Genomic DNA, 18,568 nt, shown 5'->3' with positions numbered 1-18,568 from the left:
CTTCCTGACGGATCTTCCTCCCTCACAGGGCAACACCACGATCCTGGTCGTTGTGGATCGGTTTTCTAAGTCCTGCCGTCTCCTCCCTTTGCCCGGTCTCCCTAGGGCCTACAGACTGCGGCGACTCTGTTCACTCACGTCTTCCGGCACTGCGGGGTGCCCGAGGAACATAGTCTCTGATCGGGGTCCCCAGTTCACGTCCAGGTTCTGGAGGGCGTTCATGGAACGTCTGGGGGTCTCGGTCAGCCTCACCTCAGGTTTTCACCCTGAGAGTAACGGGCAGGTGGAGAGAGTAAACCAGGATGTGGGTAGGTTTCTGCAGTCATATTGCCAGGACCGGCCGGGGGAGTGGGTGGTGTTCATCCCCTGGGCAGAGTTGGCCCAAAACTCACTCCGCCACTCTTCCACTAACCTCTCCCCCTTCCAGTGTGTACTGGGGTATCAGCCAGTTCTGGCACCTTGGCATCAGAGCCAGATCGAGGCTCCTGAGGTTGACTAATGGTTTAAGCGCTCGGAGGAGACCTGGGACGCCGCCCATGTGCACCTGCAATGGGCCATGAGGCGGCAGAAGGCAAACGCCGCCCGCCACCGCAGTGAGGCCCCGGTGTTCGCACCAGGGGACCGGGTCTGGCTCTCGACCCGAAACCTGCCCCTCCACTTGCTCTGTCGGAAGCTGGGCCCGCAGTTTGTGGGGCCATTCAAAGTCCTGAGGAGACTGAACGAGGTATGCTACAGGTTACAGCTTCCCCCAGATTACCGTATTAATCCCTCATTCCATGTGTCTCTCCTCAGGCCGGTGGTGGTTGGTCCACTCCAGGAGTCTGAGGTGCGGGAGGTTTCTTCTCCCCCTCTGGACATCGAGGGGGCCCCGGCATATGCTGTTTGAGCCATCCTGGACTTGAGGCGTTGGGCGAGGGGCCTTCAGTACCTCGTGGAGTGGGAGGGGTATGGTCTGGAGGAGAGATGCTGGGTGCCGGTGGAGGACGTCTTGGACCCTTTGTTGCTGCGGGAGTCCCACCGTCTCCATCCGGATCGCCCTGTGCCTCGTCCTCCGGGTCATCCCCAAGGTCGGTGTCGGCCGCGTGTCAAGGGGGGTACTGTCACGACTTCCGCCGAAGTCGATCCCTCTCCTTGTTCGGGCGGGGTTCGGGGGGTCGACATCACGGGCCTTCTAGCCATCGCCAATCCACTTTTAATTTTCCATTTGTTTTGTCTTTGTCTTACACACCTGGTTTCAATCCCCCAATTACTTGTCAGGATTTGGCCAGGGTTGTTGCGGTTTTGGTCACTAGATTGTGCTTTTTGACCCTTTTGTTTTCCCTTGTTCCCAGTTATTATTTGCACCTGTGCCTCGTTTCCCTTGATTGTATTTAAACCCTTAGTTTTCCTCAGTTCTTTGCTCTGTGTTTGAATGTTAGCACCCAGCCCCAGAGATGCTGTGAACATTTGTTGCTCCAGTTGGACTCTCTTGTGGTACTCTGTTTTTGTTCTCGTTTATTTATTTTTGATTATCTTTTGAGGCTTTTTTCTGCTGTACCTACCACCTTGTGGATTTACCTTTTGTCTTGGAGGATTACCTTTGTTCTCTTGGAATTACTTTTGACGTTGTGGATTTATATTTTTGCCTGAAGAACTTTCCTTTTTACTTTATTAAAACACCGTCTCAAGTACTGCTGTGTCTGCCTCATCTTCTGGGTTCTGCTGACTATTAGTGGCTCAGTTTGCTAAGTGACTGTTTCTCACACCGGAGACTCGAGTTCATAACCGGGTCTTGACATGACTTGTTCATTATTTAACCCTCTGTTCCCCCATGTATGTTTGTGAGTGATTGTTTATTGTATTGCGGTCCGTATTTGTGGTCTTGGATTTATTTACGTGTATTGTGATTAGTGTTGAGTAAAATTGCATACATTACTCATATCTGCTGTCCTGCGCCTGACTCATCTACACCAGCTACACACAGACGCATTACAGGTTTCAAATTTGGGGAAATTACACTCTCTAATTGTTTATATATTTTTTTACATTTTATCATGAAAGGCAGCTCTATCTCGGCTTCTGGTGTGGTGCAGTGGTTGCACAACCTTTCCTCTATAGGGAGACAGGTTTTCCTGTGTCTACCCTTCTCAATGGCAAGACTGTGCTAACTAAGCCTGTACTTTGTCAAGGCTTTTCTAATGTTTTGTACAGAAACCCAGGTCAAATAGTTTGCCATGGTGTGCTGTCCATTTAGGGCCAGATAGCACTGCATTTTGCTTTGTGCTTGTGTTTCCCAATAGGTAGTGTAGTTTTGTTTGACTGTGTTGTAATTTGGTTGTTATTCTGATTGATTGGGCTTCAGTGTGTTCAGTGTGTTAGAAGAACAGGTTTGTGAATTCAGCCCCAGGACCAGCTGGATTTGCTCAGCTCTCAATATTGCAGGGCTTGGATGTCACTATTTTAGACGTTTCCAAAACTGAATTGCTCTTTTTTTCTGTTTTTATTATTAATGGACATTGACCTAATTCTGTCCTGCATACATTGTTTGTAGTCTACCTCTAGACATTTAGGAGAGAATCTCTCTCTCTCATACAGACACATGAACACAAAAGAGAGTGAATTTTGAGACTCAATAAAAGTCTAGATTCTCTCTCCTTCTCTCTCTGACTGACACGCCCAATTTACCAAACTAGGACATGTCTCTGAATGTAATGGAAGGGCTGTTATAATATAGCAACATAACAGTAATAAAATGGCCATGCCGAGGGGAGCCTAAAGTCTGTCAAGTCAAGTCAGGTAATTAACGCTTTCTCAGGGTGTTACCGTATACATACATACAGTGGGGAGAACAAGTATTGCAAAATAATTACTTAAAAATCATACAATGTGATTTTCTGGATTTTTGTTTTAGATTCCGTCTCTCACAGTTGAAGAGTACCTATGATAAAAAATTACAGACCTCTACATGCTTTGTAAGTAGGAAAACCTGCAAAATCATCAGTGTATCAAATACTTGTTCTCCCCACTGTATATATACACATGCGCATCATTGGTCGTTACTCACCTTGTCAGACAGGCTGATGATTGGCTCCTGCTCGGGTTGTGTGTGTCCCAGCAGCACCTGTAGGAAGTATCTGCTGCTGGCTGCCAGGACGGCCCTGTGGGCCCTGATCTCTGTCCCCTCCACCACCACTGTCACATCACACAGGATGTTCAGCCGCCGCTGGTCCTCCAGACTCAGCAGCACGTTGGCACAGTGCACCGTCGACTCATACACGTACATGGGCGTCTCCCTGGACCCGGCGTGGGCCCCCTCATCCAGAGACATTCCGCTCACACCCTGCAGAACAAACACACACACACACACAGAGACAAGACATTGGTTGGATGCACAGTCAATGGACGCCAAGGATGATAAGGACCCAATTACTTGCAGGTTGTATAAATGCCATTTTTTTTATTTGGAGAAAATAAATGTTCTCTCTCTCCTCCATACGTGTACATACATGTCCACGTGCATGCACTTGCACACAAAATTGACAGGGGACATACCACAGGAATGACAAACCTCAAACATCTTTCTATCACCTCTCCGCCAATAGCTTCAACAGAGAATCCAAGATTCAACACCTATTCAAGGCAGCTTGACACACATCCTCTGGTACATCCTAATAGGATACAGATGTAGTCTCTGTACCAGTCTCTCTTGACCCACATTCATAGCTCAGACGTTCATGGAGATTTGTAAGCAGGCTTGTGAGATTACTAGCCTACTGCACAAACAGCATTATCTTATTGCGTGCTGATACCTAGGAAAGGACAACGATGACATTAGAGATCAGGGCTGTAACGAGCTGTTTGTTTAGAGCACATTGGAAATCATTCAATGTGACAATAAAAGTATTGAAAATAAATATATTACGTATGTGCAGGAAATCTTAGTCGGTGCCACTCAAAATGGTTCCACATTGATTTAAAGAGGTGCAATGCAAAGCCTTGCACTGTGCTCACCTCAACACTGTCGCACTTAAAGCTCCTGTAGCCTACAGTACAGACAGCTGAGGCTGCAGTCTGTCTGTCTGAGCCCAGGAGTGTGTGCACCTGTGGTTGTGTGTGTGTGTGTGTGTGTACAGTGGGGCAAAAAAGTATTTAGTCAGCCACCAATTGTGCAAGTTCTACCACTTAAAAAGTGGGAGATAGTTGAAGTGTACCTATGACAGACAAAATGAGAAAAAAAATCCAGAAAATCACATTGTAGGATTTTTAATGAATTTATTTGCAAATTATGGTGGAAAATATGTATTTGGTCACCTACAAACAAGCAAGATTTCTGGCTCTCACAGACCTGTAACTTCTTCTTTAAAAGGCTCCTCTGTCCTCCACTCGTTACCTGTATTAATGGCACCTGTTTGAACTTGTAAGCAGTATAAAAGACACCTGTCCACAACCTCAAACAGGTCACACTCCAAACTCCACTATGGTCAAGACCAAAAATCTGTCAAAGAACACCAGAAACAAAATTGTAGACCTGCACCAGGCTGGAAAGACTGAATCTGCAATAGGTAAGCAGCTTGGTTTGAAGAAATCAACTGTGGGAGTAATTATTAGGAAATGGAAGACATACAAGACCACTGATAATCTCCCTCGATCTGGGGCTCCACGCACTTAAAAATTGGTGTCTGACTAAATACTTTTTTGCCCCACTGTATGTGTGTGTGTGTGTGCGTGTGTGTGTTTTGTTTGTACATGTGTGTATTTGTGCGTGTGTTTGTGCATGTTCGTGTGTGTGTATGGACTCATCAGGCTTGGAGGGCTTTCTTTCTGCTGAGTCATAGTGTTATAATGTGCAGAGCCTGGAGCCAGGGGCCTGCAGCAGAGGAACAGACTCCAGGTGGAATCATCTCAGAACTATAAATCTTCTATTCGCCATCAGGTTTCCTTTAGAACTAAAAGAGACCCTAACACAATCCAAATCAAAGGACTATGGGAGAGAAGGCTCACATCATCATCATAGAGGAGGAGGATCAGACTGTAGGCCTCTTTGTATCTCAATAAAGAAACGGTGATGCTTGCAAATACTATTAATAAGCCACTTTGGTGTTCCTCTCCTCATAATAGTTTAGTTATTGCAGAAGATACATGTTTAGCACTGATGTGTTTTCTCCTGGTCAACATTTAACATCTAGTGTATTTCTCTAGTGCAGTTTTGTTCAGTATGACTACAGTAATATTATTCCATTCATCAGAATCTTGATTGAACAGATTGACTGCTCTAGTCTCAAGTTTCTCTCTGTGAGCTAAACAGGGCAGCAGCAGAACATAACTAATGTCTCTGTATCAGTTTGAAATGTGGAGGACAAAACCACAAATCAGCCACAGGCAAAGAAATTGTAACACACCGATGTCAATGTACCTTCACAATACCTTTGTAAATTAGACTAACAAACTCCATGCCATACCTTTGTTAATTAGACTAACAAACTCCATGCCATACCTTTGTTAATTAGACTAACAAACTCCATGCCATACCTTTGTTAATTATACTAACAAACTCCATGCCATACCTTTGTTAATTAGACTAACAAACTCCATGCCATACCTTTGTTAATTATACTAACAAACTCCATGCCATACCTTTGTTAATTAGACTAACAAACTCCATGCCATACCTTTGTTAATTATACTAACAAACTCCATGCCATACCTTTGTTAATTAGACTAACTATCATTGTTATTCATGACACTTGCTCTTGGGTGTCAAATTCCTTAACTCACCACAAACACCAGATAATTTTTTTGAAATAGTCTGTTTCAGTAAACAAGCGGTTGCAGATTGTTTCATCATGTTGCCTGCAGTGTGTGGGTGATATATTTCAACATCATGTTTGTCTGCCAGACAGACAGCTTATAGACACACAGGCAGCGATAATCTCACAAGCTGTAAACTGTATAATCATTACTCCAGGCTTCTGGGAGTCCAACTGTTAATACTTGATGAGTGCCAAGGGAGTAGAGTGTATCCTCCTCACCCTCTCCTCTTCACCCCCTTCTTCTTACCCCCTCCTTCTAACCCCCTCCTCCTCACCCCCTCTTTCTTACCGCCTCCTCCTCACCCACTTCTTCTTATAGGGTGTGAACTGAGGATGGGTATTCAAAGTATAAATCTATTACGACTTTGCCTTGGTTTGTCTGTAGGCAACTATACTGCAATAGGATACAGTGTACCAAGACGTTGTATAGGCAAAAACAGACATAAACTCAGTGATATACACCAGTCGTTATTTTAGAGCACAGTAGGCCGATATAGAGGACGAGAGAATCAGTCTCTCAGATGATAAGAGAGATAATCAACTGATGCTAGGCTACACTATTACAGTGGGGCAAAAAAGTATTTAGTCAGCCACCAATTGTGCAAGTTCTCCCACTTAAAAAGATGAGAGGAATGTAATTTTCATCATAGGTACACTTCAACTATGACAGACAAAATGAGGAAAAAAAACCCAGAAAATCACATTGTAGGATTTACTTTTGTTATTGACCAAATACTTATTTATCTCTACTTTGTTATATACCCTTTGTTGGAAATGACAGAGGTCAAACGTTTTCTGTAAGTCTTCACAAGGTTTTCACACACTGTTGCTGGTATTGTGGCCCATTCCTCCATGCAGATCTCCTCTAGAGCAGTAATGTTTTGGGGCTGTTGCTGGGCAACACGGACCTTCAACTCCCTCCAAAGATCTTCTATGGGGTTGAGATCTGGAGACTGGCTAGGCCACTCCAGGACCTTGAAATGCTTCTTACGAAGCCACTCCTTCGTTGCCCGGGTGGTGTGTTTGAGATCATTGTCATGCTGAAAGACCCAGCCACGTTTCATCTTCAATGCCCTTGCTGATGGTAGGCTTTGTTACTTTGGTCCCAGCTCTCTGCAGGTCATTCACTAGGTCGCCCGTGTGGTTCTGGGATTTTTGCTCACCGTTCTTGTGATCATTTTGACCCAACGGGGTGAGATCTTGCGTGGAGCCCCAGATCGAGGGAGATTATCAGTGGTCTTGTATGTCTTCCATTTCCTAATAATTGCTCCCACAGTTGATTTCTTCAAACCAAGCTGCTTGCCTATTGCAGATTCAGTCTTCCCAGCCTGGTGCAGGTCTACAATTTTGTTTCTGGTGTCCTTTGACAGCTCTTTGGTCTTGGCCATAGTGGAGTTTGGAGTGTGACTGTTTGAGGTTGTGAACAGGTGTCTTTTATACTGCTTACAAGTTCAAACAGGTGCCATTAATACAGGTAACGAGTGGAGGACAGAGTAGCCTCTTAAAGAAGAAGTTACAGGTCTGTGAGAGCCAGAAATCTTGCTTGTTTGTAGGTGACCAAATACTTATTTTCCACCATAATTTGCAAATAAATTCATTAAAAATCCTACAATGTGATTTTCTGTATTTTTTTTCTCATTTTGTCTGTCATAGTTGAAGTGTAAAAATTACAGGCCTCTCTCATCTTTTTAAGTGGTAGAACTTGCACAATTGGTGGCTGACTAAATACTTTTTTGCCCCACTGTATATGACTTGTGAATCTGTATTAGTGACAACAATTAAATATTAAACAGCTCTTCTAGGCCACACTGTCTCTGCCTGCGGTGCAAATGAACAAGATCAGCACTAGATAGCACAGCTGTGGTAAAACCTAAGAAGCTCAACTCAAAGGAAAGCAGCGGTGTAAAGTACTTAAATAAAAATACTTTAAAGTACTACTTAAGTATTTTTGGGGGGTATCTGTACTTATTTATATTTTTGCCTACTTTTACTTCACTACATTCCTGAATAAAATATTGTACTTTTTACTCCATACATTTTCCTTGACAGCCAAAAGTCTGATTAAATTTTGAATGTTAAGCAGGACAGGAAAATAGTCAAATTCACACACATATCAACCGAACATCCCTGGTCATTCCTACTGCCTCTGATCTGGTGGACTAACTAAACACATATGCTTTGTTTGTAAATTATGTCTGAGTGTTGGAGAGTGCCCTTGGCTTTCTGTAAATAAAAAGAACAAGAAAATGGTGCCATCTGGTTTGCTTAATATAAGGAATTTTAAATGATTTGAACTTTTACTTCTGATACTTAAGTGTATTTTAAACCAAATAAAAATATACTTTTACTTGAGTCATTTTCTATTAAGGTATCTTTACTTTTACTCAAGTATGACAGTTGGGTACTTTTTCCACCACTGAAGGAAAGCCGTGACATATCCAGGTGAGTCACTGAAAATAAATGCTCTATTATACATTTTTCGACCTGGAATTTCCACAGGGAACGCACGGAAACGTAGAGTAATTTAGTGAGCAATATTATAACATGATAGTTAAAAGTGAGGCTAGTCTATATTCAACCTATCTGTGTCCATCAAACAGCCACACATCTAAGGCTGCCCCCTGAGTGAGAGAGAAAACACACCCCTCGTGGCCATCGGCAGATCTGATAGAGATTATCAGCAAACAAACGTAAATTATTTATCACAGAGCACAGAGAGCGGGGCCACAGTCTTCCTCTGGGCTGGCAGAGAAATATTAATTAACAAACAGTAATAATTCAGGGCTCCCCACTCGAGGGCCGATAGTGGTGGTACACTATACACCCCTGACAACTGTTATGCCCTACTTCCCTCCCTCCTGTCTTCTCCCTGCCCTGATTATGTCTTATTTTCAACTCACGAAAATGTGTGTGTCTGCATGTGTGTGTGTGTGTGTGTGTGTGTGTGTGTGTGTGTGTGTGTGTGTGTGTGTGTGTGTCTGCATGTGTGTGTGTGTGTGTGTGTGTGTCTGCATGTGTGTGTGTGTGTCTGCATGTGTGTGTGTGTGTGTGTGTGTGTGTGTGTGTGTGTGTGTGTGTGTGTGTGTGTGTGTGTGTGTGCGCGCGCTCGTTGGGGGTGTGTGTGAGAATAAGAAAAGGATAGTGATAGTGGGTTTTATGTGAGACCCAGCTCGACGGCTACATCTGAAATCAATAGCACAATGTTTGACTTATTTTCTTCCAAGACATCAGTAAACAATAGGGCCATTAGGTTGCATGAGACATTAAAAGAGTGACATTAAGAACGCAAAAGGATCTGGGCAACGGAGTACATTACCAGGGCCCTTGTCCAGAGCTGCTGGGACGGAAATGCACCAGTCACATCATCTGTGTTTAACAATACCTCTTTGTTCCAGAATCAGGGTTAGGATGTCTCACTTTCAGAAGGTCAGTGTAACCCATGATATATGTCTTCTGAGGTCATTCCTAACACTGTTTGTGCAACTCTCAATCTTCTTTACTGCTATAAGTCACCCTGGAATTGTCAAGTGAAATTGAATTTACTGCAAACGAGCTCTCCACTGGCCCTGCAGACAAGATAACGGCATATTTTAGGGTTACTCGAGAGGCAACTGAAGGGCGAGACGACCTGTGCACGGCCAGCCTGTTCAATTTAAGGGACTGATTCGTTTCAAATGGACTAAGTAAGAGCATATGTCATGTGAAATGTATACATCATGAAGAATAGAGATCCTCCTTTTTGAGTAGTTCATGATTTAACTACAGAGTATAGAGAAAGAGCCAGCGAGAGAGAAGGAAAAAGAGTGTGTGTGTGTGTGTGTGTGTGTGTGTGTGTGTGTGTGTGTGTGTGAGTGCACAGTAGTAGTAGTGGTGTAAGTTACAATCTACTCCCATCTAGACGCTGACATGATACAGTGGCTCCCATCCCTGGCCACTCACTATCAATACTCAATTTCACCTTGTTCGCTACTTCAGCATCCACCACAACCATGACTCATGCAATGCATACCTCAGACAACTTTACAGAAAAGTATCATGTCTCTCTCTAGTCCACGGCAAGGTCAGTGACTCCAGTTAAATGTGCCGTAGTAAACCCTCTCCCTCAGAGGGCCTGGGCAGGTATTTGTCATGGCTAACAGCAGGAAGGCATCCATGCTAGCCAGCCAGTCAGTGGGGAGCGCGGTCACGGTGGAGTAGGCTGTAGAGTATTTTTGCCATATGGTGGTGACTAAACTAAAGTGAACTAAACGGAGGGTGCAGGAGGAGTGAATCATGACCTACCACAGCTAAGTGTTATGTTGGTTAGCCCAGCCAACCCAGGGTGATTCACAACCACAGCCCAGTTTAAAATGGTAACAGAACGCTCAGCTAGCCGACCGGCCATGTGATAGAAACACACACTGCTGCGCTGGCCAGGAATAACCCCAGCAGTCAGTGAGTGTAGAGAACTATTCATTCATGGTCAAACATGGACCGGTGAGTGAATGGGTGTGTGTTTGTGTGTGTGTGTGTGTGTGTGTGTGTGTGTGTGTGTGTGTGTGTGTGTGTCTGCAGGGCTGCTTCATGACTGACAAAAGCCATGTCAGTACAAACAACAGATATTTTCTCTAAATGCACCAGTTTCGCCTCGCAAAATGCAAGAACCTTATAAATTGAAGATTTATACATTGAGAACGATTCCACAAATACAGTCCACACCTGTGTATTGGATGAAAGCGAATGGAAAAATAAATCATCTCAGATTCAATGGTGCATAAAACCTCAAAGTTTTCACCCTCGGCCCCCTGGGAAGTGTGTGTGGTCCCTGGCGGGCGCTGGCAGCACGCCAGGAGATCTGTGGCTGATCCTGTTTCACCCCAGAGCTGGGTGATGACCTCACAACAGCCGGTGAGAGTGAGAGGGAGAGAGAGACTTCACTTGTTTCCCATGCCAATGAAGCCCCTTGAATTGAACTGAATTGAATTGAGAGAGAGGAGTGAAAATATAAAAATATCTGTAAATTGCAACAACAAAAAATGAAATGCCATCAGGGGTCCACTCATATCTGCAATGCCCTGTGCTTAACAAGTTAAAAACAGTACAGGTCAGGAACAACAACGACATGCTTTCACAGTTTATTGCGCCTCCATTAGTATAGCATCCGTTGTCAGATCAAGTGGAAATAGTCTGGGGGAGGAAAGGAGGTTTGGGCTGTGACAGAAAGCACAACCTTAATGTCAATGTGAGGGAGGACCTGGTGAAATATCACAGCAGGGAAAGTCAAGAGGACATTAAGGGCCAAAAACGTGAAGGAAGTGAGAGAAAGTATGTGAGACAAAACCACAGGGTGACTTTCTGTTGAATACATTCTAGTTTGGGGTACTTTCAGAGGGAGAAGAAATACAGGCACCTCTGAGCATCAGGGCAACAGCCACTGCTTCCACTTCCTCTAAAACATACATGGAAAACAGAACATCACTCAAATAATAATCTTGAATCAATATCATAATCCATAGGGACTATTAATTGGGGCGGCAGGTAGCCTAGTGGTTAGAGTGTTGGACTAGTAAACGAAAGGTTGCAAGCTCAAATCCTCAAGGTAAAAATCTGTTTTTCTGCCCCTGAACAAGACGGTTAACCCACTGTTCCTAGGCCGTCATTGAAAATAAGAACTTGTTCTTAACTGACTTGCCTAGTTAAATAAAGGCTAAATGTATCTGGATATTTTATAATTTTGCTCATGCGGAAATGATCAGAACTAATATTGATGTATGAGGACAAAATACATGTAAAAATAGTCCATGTAAAAATAGTTTGAGTGAATACCATGAAGGTGTAAAACCTCTGTTGACAAATGGTCACAAAGAGAGGAATGTTGTGCCAAACCGCTTTCATGTAGGATATTTCATTCACTGGTTAACACTATCATTCTCTGCAGCTGAAAACAAAAGTACACGAGTGGGTCGTTCCACACCTACAGTGTTTACATAAAGGGAAATATACCTGTTTAATGTGTTAAAGAAAGATAATACAGTACACAATGATGTGATCTGTCATAGTCGTCAGAATCTGTAAATGTATTCTGTAAGGGCCAAATTCTAACTCAGATATTTGTGGCAAATCATGCATTGACGTCAACAGCACCTTTAGGTTACACGTGTGTTTAGGTTACATGTGCTTTTAGGTTTAGATGTGCGTTTAGGTTTAGATGTGCGTTTAGGTTACATGTGTGTTTAGGTTACATGTGCTTTTAGGTTTAGATGTGCGTTTAGGTTTAGATGTGCGTTTAGGTTACATGTGTGTTTAGGTTTACATGTGCGTTTAGGTTACACGTGTGTTTAGGTTTATATGTGCGTTTAGGGTTACATGTGCGTTTAGGTTTACATGTGCGTTTAGGTTTAGATGTGCGTTTAGGTTTAGATGTGCGTTTAGGTTTAGATGTGCGTTTAGGTTTACATGTGCGTTTAGGTTTACATGTGCTTTTAGGTTTACATGTGCGTTTAGGTTTAGATGTGCGTTTAGGTTTACATGTGCTTTTAGGTTTACATGTGCGTTTAGGTTTACATGTGCGTTTAGGTTTAGATGTGCGTTTAGGTTTACATGTGCGCTTAGGTTACACGTGCGTTTAGGTTTACACGTGCGTTTAGGTTTACACGTGTGTTTATGATACACATGCGTTTAGGTTACATGTGCGTTTAGGTTTACATGTGCGCTTAGGTTACACGTGCGTTTAGGTTTACATGTGTGTTTAGGTTACACGTGTGTTTAGGTTTACATGTGCGTTTAGGTTTACATGTGTGTTTAGGTTTACACGTGTGTTTAGGTTTACACGTGTGTTTAGGTTTACATGTGTGTTTAGGTTTACACGTGCGTTTAGGTTTACATGTGCGTTTAGGTTTACATGTGCGTTTAAGTTTACATGTGCGTTTAGGTTTACATGTGCGTTTAGGTTTACATGTGCGTTTAGGTTTACATGTGCGTTTAGGTTACATGTGCGTTTAGGTTTACATGTGCGTTTAGGTTTACATGTGCGTTTAGGTTTACATGTGCGTTTAAGTTTACATGTGCGTTTAGGTTTACATGTGCGTTTAGGTTTACACGTGCGTTTAGGTTTACACGTGCGTTTAGGTTACACGTGTGTTTAGGTTACACGTGCGTTTAGGTTACACGTGTGTTTAGGTTACACGTGCGTTTAGGTTTACATGTGCGTTTAGGTTTACACGTGCGTTTAGGTTACACGTGTGTTTAGGTTACACGTGCGTTTAGGTTTACATGTGCGTTTAGGTTACACGTGCGTTTAGGTTTACACGTGTGTGGTTTACATGTGCGTTTAGGTTACATGTGTGTTTAGGTTTACATGTGCGTTTAGGTTACACGTGCGTTTAGGTTACATGTGTGTTTAGGTTTACACGTGTGTTTAGGTTTATATGTGCGTTTAGGTTACATGTGCGTTTAGGTTACACGTGCGTTTAGGTTTACACGTGCGTTTAGGTTTACACGTGCGTTTAGGTTACACGTGCGTTTAGGGTTACACGTGCGTTTAGGTTTACACGTGCGTTTAGGTTTACACGTGCGTTTAGGTTACACGTGCGTTTAGGGTTACACGTGCGTTTAAGTTACACGTGCTTTTAGGGTTACACGTGCGTTTAGGTTTACACGTGCGTTTAGGGTTACATGTGCGTTTAGGGTTACACGTGCGTTTAGGTTTACATGTGCGTTTAGGTTACACGTGCGTTTAGGGTTACACGTGCGTTTAGGTTTACATGTGCGTTTAGGTTACACGTGCGTTTAGGGTTACACGTGCGTTTAGGGTTACACGTGTGTTTAGGTTTACATGTGCGTTTAGGTTACACGTGCGTTTAGGGTTACACAATATTGCTAAGAAGAGATATTCTTAAGAAGAGACATCTCACCCCCCCCCCCCCCCCCTCTGTCTAATCCTCCCTTCTCACATGAAGACAGTGATTATGACAACTACTGACCCTAATAAAAGCTGCAGTCCTTGATGATCAAATCTCAACCAACAAGGTGAGTGTATACATTACACATGTCCTAACCCAAACAGGGGAGTTTCCATCTGTAGGGACCTACTCTTCAATGGCTATCAGTGCATTTCCTGACTGAAGTCATCCATTCTCCTCTTCTTTCAGCTCTGCGGCTGACATCATTTATGGCCTGGGGCTTTTGCTTCTGTCTCCATGTCGTGCACACTAGGGTTTCAGTTAAACTCAGGTGTTCCTCGAATATGATTGGATGTCTCACATCTGTGGATTAACGCGATGGGAGTATTCTAGAGCATCTAGTGCCAACACAAAAGTTATCGGCTGGGAACCCACCCAAAATGAGTTATGGGTGATATTCAAACAAGTAAGAAAGAAAGGTTACGGATCACACGGTATCAATGTACTTCCCCAACAATCCTCAACATCCTCCCGACTAACTGTATCTTTTCGATCTCTCTCCTTCTAGCCTAGGAGTGTCAAAACGTATTTTGACCAGCGGGCAGCATTCGGTCTTCACCAAGGTCTGGAGGGCCATACTTAAAATGCATAATATTTCCTAGCCGGGAGAAATGTGCATGTTTTTACTCAAACCTCCCACGGAACGGTTGATGTTTGACACCCCTGCTCTAGCATATGCATCAAAATATGGTATTTTCTCTGTAATCGCTGTCCCTACCAAAGTCACTAGATTACGCCCAAAGAAGCGCCTCTTAGGGCCTTCACAGCTCCATCAATGTTAATGGAACATGATGAGGAACATTAACACGAGCCCCAAAGACCAACTAACTGCCTTGTGTCATCGCAAAATGAGCAGATTATGCACCACACACATCGCAATTAACATGACACAGCAGCCATTTCTGTATCATTATCTGTAATATATTCACAGCTGGCCAAAAGATTCCAGGCTATTTCATAGAGAGACTTGTATAATGTCAATCTCTAAGGGACCTTTCAAATGTGATTGATTATATGTCATATATTGGATGTGTATGACAGTGCTGTGGGGGCTTGTGAGAGTTCTTACCAAGAAACTAGAAAAGAGACAATGTTTGGCGGCAGGTAGCCTAGCGGTTAGAGGTTGGGCTAGTAAACAAAAGGTCGCTGTTCGAATACCGGAGCCGACAACAGTCTGTCGATGTGCACTTGAGCAAGGCATTTAACCCTAATTTGCCCCAGGGGCGCCGTACTACGACGGCTGACCCTTTAAAATAACCCATTTCACTGCACCTATCCAGTGTAAGAGACAATATTTTTTTGGGTGAGCATTCCAAGTAAAAGGTTAAAAAAATACTTGTAGGAGGATGTTGTAGGAGGATATAGCATGTTGTAGGAGGATATAGCATTTTTAACCTAAGCTTGTTTTCATATTGGAGGGTAAAAGCATGGTGGTGTATGACTGCATGCGAGTATGACCAAGTGGTTGTTAATTTACCTCCTACTGTACTATATAATCTGTCCCAGGGCTGTCGAGGCTCACAAACACTAATCCCCTCACATCAAAGACCAAACCATGTCTTGTTACAGTCACAAACATGAAAATGAAGGTGGGAGCATAATAATGTGAGAAGACAGGTGTAACCTCCGCCACATAGGGCACAGTCTCACATCCTTCAGTATTGGCACATTATTCTCCACGGTTACATCAAACATTGCTATGATCCGTAGTCTTATTTCAAACCGAGGGCAGGGAGGGAGAGAAAGACAGAGAGAGGAGGATTTCACCACAGTTATAGACAAGGATAAGATATTACATTACATTCAATAAAATACAAATAAAATAAAGAGTTATATATCAGAAAGACACCAAGAGACAATTAAAATACTATTTACACACTATTCATATACGCATATTCAGATTCTTATATATAGTAAAGTTAAATAAGGCACTGTGAGAAAATGTGTTTTTCTATCTGTTTTTTAAAGCTAAACTTGCTTTTTGCCTGAGTAACCTCTGGTGGCAGAGCATTCCATGATGGCATAGCTCTATACATAACTGCACAACGCATTAAATCTGTTTTTGGTTTGGGTACAGTGAAGAAACTCATAGTGGCATGTCTGCTGGAGTATGTATGTCTGTTTGAAGTGTATGCAAATAGATTATACAAGAGGTTAGGCATTTTCAACACACAAATGTTTTATAAAAAGACTAGAAGGGAAGAATTCAATTTCTTCTCAACACTTAACCATGCATGCTGTTGATGTTAGTTCTGTGTGTGTAGTTAAGGGCAAGACAAGCTGCTTTGTTTTGAGCCAGCTGCAACTTTTCTAGGTCTTTCTATGCTGCACCTGACCGTATTACCGAACAGTAGTCAAGATGGGACAAGATCAGAACCATCTTTTTGTAACAGACATTATAAGGGCACAAGGCGAGACCAAGATGCAGACACGGGAGGCAGATGGTTTGAGTCTTTGATATTTATTAATCAATCCAAAAAGGATAGGTAAGAGAAGGGTCGTGGACAGGCAAAAGGTCAAAACCAGTTCAGAGTCCAGGAGGTACAGAGTGGCAGGCAGGCCCGAGGTCAGGGCAGGCAGAATTGTCAGGCGGGAGGGTACGGAGCCCAGAAACAGGCAAGGGTCAAAACCGTGAGAATAGAAGCAGGAGTACGGGAAAACACCCTGGTTGACTTGAAAAACATACAAGACGAACTGGCACAGAGAGACAGGAAACACAGGGATAAATACACCAGCGAAAATAAGCGACACCTGGAGGGGGTGGAGACAATCACAAGGACAGGTGAAACAGATCAGGGTGTGACAGACATACCTCTCCCCATCTTCACAACTTTGTCAATATGACTTGACCATGATAACTGACCATCCAATGGTACTCCTAGGAGTTCAGCTTCTTCCAACTTGTTCAATGGTCACTCTTTATGCACAACTCCAGTTGAGGTTTAGGTCTAAGAGAATGCTTTGAACCAAATACAATGCTTTTGGATTTAGATGCATTTAAGACCAATTTATTGTTAATTACCCATTCTGACACTGACTAACTACTTGGTAAGATTCTCAGTGAACTCCCTGGCTTCAGGTGCTGATGTGTAGAGTGTGCAATCATCAGCATACATAGTCATTTTAGCTTCTTGTATGACAAGTGGCAAATCATTTGTAAGAATAGAGAAGAGTAACGGCCTAAGACAACTGCCCCGAGGAATACCACACTGTACATATCTGATGTTAGAGAAGCTTCCATTGAAGAACACTCTCTGGGTTCTATTCGATAAGTTACTCTCCAACCATGTGATGACAGCTGATATAAAGCCATAACAAGTGACTTTTTACAAGAACAAATTATAATCAATAACATTAAAAGCTGCACTGAAATCTAACAATACATCTTAAACTATCATCTTATTATCCATTTTTTTGGGGCCAATCATCAGTTATCTGAGTCAGTGCAGTACAACTTGAGTGCCCTTCCCTATATGCATGCTGAAAATCAGTGGTTATCTTGTTCTTTGAAGAATAGCATTATATTTGTTCAAACACAATTTTCTCCATCAGTTTACTAAAAACAGGCAGCAAACTGATTGGTCAGTTGTTAGAGCCAGCAAAGGGTGCTTTACTATTTTTAGGTAGTGGAATTACTTTAGCTTCTTTCCACATCTCTTGACACACACACTCATTTTTGCTTTCGTTAAAAGCATGGCAAATAGGGGTGGCAATACAGTCTGCTACCATTCTCAATAGTTTCCCATATAGGTTGACTATACCTGGTGTATTATCATTACTGATGGATAAAAAAAAATTTTCCACCTCTTCCACACAAACTTGACCAAATTCAAAACAGCAATCCTTCTCTTTCATTATTAGATCTTCAATACACAAATATGATGGTTCACTCTTCAATGTTGTCATTTCACTTCTCAGTTTGTCCACTTTACCAGTGAAATTGTCATTGAAATGATTGGCTATATCAAAAGGTTTTGATATAAATGACCCATCAACTTCAATGAACAATGAAGAGGAATTGGGTTTTCTGACCATAATATAATTTGCGGTGCTAAAAATGATTTTTTTCCATCATTTTTTATATGATTTATCTTATTTATGTAATATAATTTCTTATTTAAAAAAAGGTTTATTCACAACATTTCTCAATTGACAGTATGTCAACCAATCAGCTGAATAGCCTGACTTGTTTGAAACCTCTTTTGTATAATTTCTTTCAACTATACAATTTAGCAATTCATCATCAATCCAGGGGGCTTTAACAATTCTCTGCATGTTTGTCAACTGTTGCAGGAATAATTTTCCAAATAGTCCAAGTGCTGCATCTGGATTCTCCTCATAAACATCAGACCAACATACAGTACCAGTCAAAAGTTTGGACACACTTACTCAATCAAGGGTTTTTCTTTATTTTTCTATTTTCTACATTGTAGAATAATAGTGAAGACATCAAAACTATGAAATATCACACATGGAATCATGTAGTAACCAAAAGAGTGTAAAACAAATCAAAATATTTTTTGTTTGAGATTCTTCAAAGCAGCCACCCTTCGCCTTGATGACAGCTTAGCACACTCTTGTCCAAACATTTGACAGGTACTGTACATTTTTTACATCTTCAACAAAATAGTCCTGAAAAAAACATTTTGAATGATCTCTTATGAATAACTTTAGGCCATGCCTTTGGTACTCAGGCCTTATTATTGCCACACTTGTTATGTTATGGTCACTACAGCCAATGGGAACTGATATTGCTTTGTAGCAAAGCTCTGCAGCATTAGTGACGATATGACCTATACAAGTGGGTGTCACAGATCCAACACTATTGGTATACACTAG

At 42.4% G+C, this 18,568-nt stretch overlaps 1 protein-coding gene across 2 annotated transcripts in view; it reads right to left on the bottom strand.

Moving 5' to 3' along the window:
* LOC139375339 (transcription regulator protein BACH2-like) overlaps positions 1–18,568 on the bottom strand; it is a 53,985-nt gene that overhangs the window by 12,269 nt on the left and 23,148 nt on the right. The window contains exons 1-2 of one of the 2 annotated variants that reach the window (XM_071117032.1): positions 3,532–3,580; positions 3,044–3,319 (exon numbers count right to left, since the gene is read on the bottom strand). In XM_071117032.1, coding sequence (XP_070973133.1) covers positions 3,044–3,307 — 264 coding nt within the window. In that variant the 5' untranslated portion in view covers positions 3,308–3,319; positions 3,532–3,580. Of the gene's footprint in view, positions 1–3,043; positions 3,320–3,531; positions 3,581–18,568 lie in introns of those variants that run through there. The other variant, XM_071117031.1, reaches the window with a different exon arrangement.

The sequence above is a fragment of the Oncorhynchus clarkii genome, chromosome 19 (genome assembly GCF_045791955.1).
Source record: "Oncorhynchus clarkii lewisi isolate Uvic-CL-2024 chromosome 19, UVic_Ocla_1.0, whole genome shotgun sequence".
NCBI lineage: Eukaryota > Metazoa > Chordata > Actinopteri > Salmoniformes > Salmonidae > Oncorhynchus > Oncorhynchus clarkii.
This window is presented reverse-complemented; position numbering and strand designations above follow the sequence as displayed.